General features: G+C 36.6%; 1 protein-coding gene across 1 annotated transcript; it reads left to right on the top strand.

Annotated features, from left to right (window-relative positions):
• Window positions 1-2,051: 2,051 nt before the first annotated feature.
• Window positions 2,052-4,330, top strand: LOC137174535 (uncharacterized). The gene is made up of 5 exons (XM_067579891.1): window positions 2,052-2,097; window positions 2,207-2,551; window positions 3,013-3,123; window positions 3,249-3,283; window positions 3,442-4,330. Exons 1-5 carry the CDS (start codon window positions 2,052-2,054, stop codon window positions 3,562-3,564), a joined length of 660 nt encoding a protein of 219 aa, XP_067435992.1. The 3' UTR covers window positions 3,565-4,330.
• The last annotated feature ends 1,670 nt before the right edge of the window (window positions 4,331-6,000 follow it).

The following is a 6,000-nucleotide window of genomic DNA, read 5'->3' as shown; positions in this document are numbered from 1 at the left end:
CCTTTGTCCGATGCAGTTAGGAGGTCATTAGTGACTTTCACCAGTGCTGTTTCTGTGCTATGATGCACTCTAAATCCTGACTGAAAATCCTCAAATAAACTATTGTTATGTAGAAAGTCACATAACTGATTAGAGACTGCTTTCTCAAGGATCTTGGATAGAAATGGAAGGTTAGATATAGGTCTATAATTGGCTAAAACACCTGAATCAAGAGTAGGCTTCTTAAGAAGAGGTTTAATTACAGCTACTTTAAAGGACTGTGGTACATAGCCTGTTACTAAAGACAGATTGATCATATCTAGTAAAGAGGTGCTCACTAAGGGTAAGGCTTCCTTAAGCAGCCTAGTTGGGATGGGATCTAAGAGACAGGTTGATGGTTTAGCTGAACAAATCATTGAAGTTAGTTCAGACAAGTCTACTGGAGAAAAACAGTCCAAATATATGTCAGGATTTACTGCCGTTACCAAGGTTCCTGTGTTTGGGGAGAGAACGGTGCCTGTTGAGGGCAGGAGGTGGTTAATTTTGTCTCTAATAGTTAGAATTTTATCATTAAAGAAGCTCATAAAGTCGTTACTACTGAGAGCTATAGGAATACATGGATCAGTAGAGTTATGACTCTTTGTCAGCCTGGCCAAAGTGCTGAAAAGGAACCTAGGGCAGTTTTTATTCTCTTCTATTAATTCTGAGTAATAGGCGGCTCTGGCATTACAGAGGGCCTTCCTATATGTTTTAAGACTATCTTGCCAGACTAAGCGAGAATCTTCTACTTTGGTGGAACGCCAAATCCTTTCCAATTTTCGCGATGTTTGCTTTAATTTGCGGGTTTGGGAGTTATACCATGGAGCTAACCTCTTACGTTTTATTATCTTCTTTTTTAAGGGGGCGATGGAGTCGAGTGTTTGTCTTAGTGAGCCTGCAGCACTATCAATAAGATTATCAATTTGGGAGGGACTAAAGTTAACATAAGAGTCCTCTGTAGTATTGAGACATGGCAGTGAATTCAGTATTGACGGAATTGCTTCCTTAAATTTATCTACAACACTATCAGAGAGACATCTAGTGAAGACATTTTTATCTAATGGTGTGTAATCCAGTAATAGGAATTCAAAAGTTATTAAAAAATGATCTGATAAAATAGGATTTTGTGGAAAAATTATTAAATGTTCAATTTCAATCCCATAAGTCAGAACAAGGTCTAGGGTGTGGTTAAGACGGTGAGTGGGATTATTTACACACTGAGAGAAGCCAATTGAGTCTAATAATGAGAGAAATGCAGTGCTGAGACTGTCACTATCAACGTCCACATGAATATTAAAATCACCTACTATAATTACTTTATCTGTACTAAGGACTAAATATGACAAAAACTCTGAGAATTCAGAGTACGGGCCAGGAGGACGATACACTATAACAAATAGAACTGGCTGTAAAGTTTTCCAGGTTGGCTGAGAGAGACTAAGAACGAGGCTTTCGAATGAGTTATAATTAAATTTAGGTCTAGGGTTGATGATTAGGCTTGAGTTAAAAATGGCTGCAACTCCTCCTCCTCGGCCAGTGTCTCGAGGAATATGAGTATTAATATGACTGGGGGGAGTGGATTCATTAAGGCTGACATATTCTTCATGACACAGCCAGGTTTCAGTGAGAGAAAATAAATCAATACGATGATCTGAAATTAAATCGTTTACTAAAACTGCTTTAGATGAAAGAGATCTAATGTTCAAGAGTCCACATTTAATTATCTTATTTTGTTGTACTATTGCAGTAGTGGTTTTAATTTTTACTAGATTTTCATGAATGACTCTTCTTTTATTTACTTTGGATTTAATTGATTTATGTGGTCGGGGGACAGACACAGTCTCTATGTGGTTTTGGGTGGGTAACTGCTCTAATGGAAGCGCAGAGAAGCGTGTAGGACTGCAGCTCTGCCTCCTGGTCTCAACTCTGGGTTGTCATGGTAAAGAAGATGTATAGAAAAAACTCCGCCTCTTCAAACCCTCTTACAGGAGCTCACACCTTTGTACAATTGCAGTGACACAATCATTCGCAAAATGAGGAACTTCATCTCAACTACAGCTTTACTGCTCTGCATCCTGAGTAAGTACTGGCACTGAATTACTCAACAACATCAACTGCAATGTAAGTAGATTTGTATAAAAGTATTGTTTAGGTTCCTGTAGATTTATCAGCTGTGTGCTTGTTTCAGGCTGGATCTCTGTCTCAGTTTCTGAGTTTTACACTGTGGATGTTCAGCCTGGTGAAGACGTGACACTGCTGTGCTCCAACTTTTCCAGTGTTCCCTCTCAGATATTCTGGTTCAGAGTGGTCAAGAGATCCAAGCCTCACTGTATCTCATCTATGTTCAAGCCTCTCGAGCCTGCCTCATTCTGTGAGGGATTTCAAAATGGCAAATTTGAAATGAGATCCAACATTTCTACATTTTTTCTCAAAATCAAGCAATTGGATTTAACAGACTCTGGACTGTATTTTTGTGGATATTATGTGAGCAAAAACCCAATTATTGTCAGTGCAACATATTTAGAGGTTCAAGGTAAGATTGTCGTTAAGTATTTGGGACTACTGTCAAAATAACATTAGGAGAATTTTATCTTCATATTTTAATTTTAGTGAAACTCATGATGACAGTTTACAATTTTAGATTCCTTGCATAACCTAAAATTTTAATTCTTCCTGCCTCCCATTAAAAATCTGTCATTGTGCATGGATCTTTGTTAATTATTAGTCAGTTCTGTCCTGTTAAATCTGAATCAGAAGGCAAGTCACTAAATGTAAAATGTACAGATTCTGATTTAATGATCTTTCTTGTAAAAGGTCACGATGAATTCAGTAATGACGTGGACAGCAAGTATAAAAGTAAGATTCTCCTAAAGTTTTCTTTCATTGCACAAACTGTCAGTCAACTGAAGGTGAAACTAGATTCAGTTTTAATGTTAGCAGGGTGGCAAAACACTAAAGCTAAAGTAGAATCTGATCTGTAAATCTTTCTTGTAGGAGAGTCTGATGGAATAACAAAGCTGATGAGTGTGATCCTGGGTGGTCTGACTATTCTCCTTGTTATGATCATTATCGGTCTGGTTGTCAAAATCAGGAAATTTCAGACAGGTACTTTTAGTTTTATTACAATTTTACCTATTTTTTTGGTTGCGCCTATATGACATAAAAGTCCATAACATGCTGTTTACTAAAATGTATTGACAGCAATAATTTTGTTTGTTTCTATCATTTAGCTCATGTTGAAGAACTGAATCCACATCAGACAGAGGTAAAGACTGAGGTTTATTCAGTTTCATTTTTACATTTTTTGTGTTAAAGAAGGTGCTACAATCACATCAAGACAATTGATTTCTCAAAAACTTAGCTATATGAGATGAGTGACAGTAAGATTATAACATGACAATAAGAGTATTCTCTTATTCACAGAGTCAGGACTCCGATGACCTGAACTATGCAGCTGTGACTTTTCAACTAAAAGACACGAGAAACCACAGGCCTGCATCAGAGAGAGAAGTGGAGACTCAAGTTATTTATTCTTCCACCAGATAGATTCACAGGCACCTGAAACTGCAGCTCAAAGTGGAACTGATGATTTTATTATTCATCCACTGTGTGTTTTACTGAGGTTGGTGGATGTACCATCACTTTAAACTATCACCATAGTATCAGAGTTACTTTGTCAAAAAGTCCAACTTTGTAACAGTGAATCATGCAAAATGTCACAATCTCTGTGTCACACGTTTGACTATTTTAGATTTTAATCTGAGAGCAAAAGAATTTTAATCAGTGTTTGTTAGACAAGGAGCAAGAAGGAACACTGATGTGTGTCAAGATTCCCTTATAGTGGAGTTAGCTGGAGGTCTGCAGCAGTGGAGTTTCAAATTTAGTTGCCATAACAATCATGAAAAATACAGCTGAATGAAATACCATTTCTCTTGGGATTGGGGTATAAAAACTTTGACAGGAAGAGACAACACTGTAAATTGGACTCAGGTGACAATCATGAGAGAGTGAACAGCCGTTTTCAGCTTCTGTCAAGCAGAAAAAGGTCAGCCAGTATATGTATGGGAGCTTTTGAAACCAGCCTCATATGAAACTGTTCACTTTGCTCCAGCCTGTACATGTTTAATCCCAATTTAATCAATTTATCAAGTTTACATTATGAATCAAAGATTATGCCAATAAGCACTTTTTGTGTAGTGCTATACTGAATGTTTTGTCTTCATGCGTTCTTATTCTGATATATTTAAAACATGATAAGGAACACAAACTGCAAAAAAAAAAAGGAAATAGGTTGATGGTAATGTAATTGTAATTCCACACACCAACAGTCATAATCTTTGCCCCTCCTATTTAGGATTAGTGGAATTTATTTTATGTAAATTGGTGATATGAAAAAGGGCAGCTGCACTTTCAGGTGGATGGTACACAGTTTTGAATATTCACGTGCTGGAATAATGTGGAATTGCAGCCCTTGTTCAGGGTCAGCCTGCTTCACAAAGCTGCCAAGCTTTTGAAAATACCAGGTATAATGTTAAAATGAAGAATATTTAAATAACTTTGAGTGAAAAATAACTTTGTGTCATACTGTCAACTTTGTAAGTCACTCCTTGAGGCCAAGATTATGCTTTAACATTCATCTTTCAGAAGCCCTTTATGTGGACGATGTAAACATGCTAAACATTTAAAAATATCCCACCTCTTTGAACCCTACAGTGTTATAAAAAGCCATTGCAGTGATGCAATTATATGCATAATTATGATCTTTAACTTGATAACGTTTTACTTCTCTGCAGCCTCATTAAGTACCATTCAATTACTCCACAGCATCAGCTGCACTGCTGACAAATTCATATAAAGGCATTGTTTAATTTGCTGTCATTTTATCAGCCTCAAAGTGGAACTGATGCTTAGTCATATTAATCTGCTGCTGTGATTTTTGTGCGGATGACTGGGAGGAGTTACCATCAACATAATCAGTTTCTTCTTCACTCACTTACTTACTCACCTATGTCTTACTTACTGTGTTTTCCTTTGAGCTCACTCTAAAAGCGAAGGAATGTGATTGGTATTTGATGGAGTAACTAAGTAAGTAAAGCTTATTTTATATAGCACTTTGTAAAACACACAGTTACAAAGTGCTTCACAAACACACACACATGCAAAATTAAAACAAATAGATCAACAAAATAGTGTAATTTACAATTTAAAGTATAACACAGAGAGAAACAGATCAAACTGAAATGAAACAAGACATGAGAACAGGAAGGTGTCACATCTTGACAGGACTTTCTGTTTGTGTTTGGATTTTTAGTTCCTGTTTTATTTTGAAATGTTTTCTCCTTGTGTTTTGTTACCTTTACTTCCTGTGTTTTCCCACCTTTGTTGATTACCTCATGTGTTTGACTTGTATCTTATTTCACTCACCTGTGTTCAGTTTATAATCATTCCTTTTGTATTTAAGTCCAGTTTTCAGTTCAATCTTTGTAGAGTCATCTGATCAGTTAACCTTGTTCCTGTGTCACAGTTTCTTGATTTTCTTCAATAGATATTCTGTGTTTGATCCCGTCTGCCTGCTGTCTTTTGTGTTTGGGTCCACCTACTCTACTCTCCTCATGACAGTAGGGAGGCTTGCTGATATAAATTAAAACAATTAATGGGGAAATCTTTTGCTCAGGATAGTCTTTTCTTTAACTCTTGGAAAAGTAGTAAGATCTCCATTGTGTATCTTTTTGAGATCACCTCAGTCTCAATTGTTACTCCTAAAACCCCCTTAGGAGAAAAAATTAGACTACTGACTTTTTAAGACTTAGGTGAGACAAATGGATACTGAATTGAGATTATAATGGGCAAAATGCTTATTGCTCCTTAAAAGCCATGAGGAGCACTAGGGAGTTGTAAGTAAGATCTTAATTCTACATCTTCTTAAGATCCCTTCAATCTGAAATGTTTCTCCTAAAACCCCCTTTTATTTTGCATTTACAT

Source organism: Thunnus thynnus, chromosome 22 (assembly GCF_963924715.1).
Source record: "Thunnus thynnus chromosome 22, fThuThy2.1, whole genome shotgun sequence".
Taxonomy (NCBI): Eukaryota; Metazoa; Chordata; class Actinopteri; order Scombriformes; family Scombridae; genus Thunnus; species Thunnus thynnus.
This window is presented reverse-complemented; position numbering and strand designations above follow the sequence as displayed.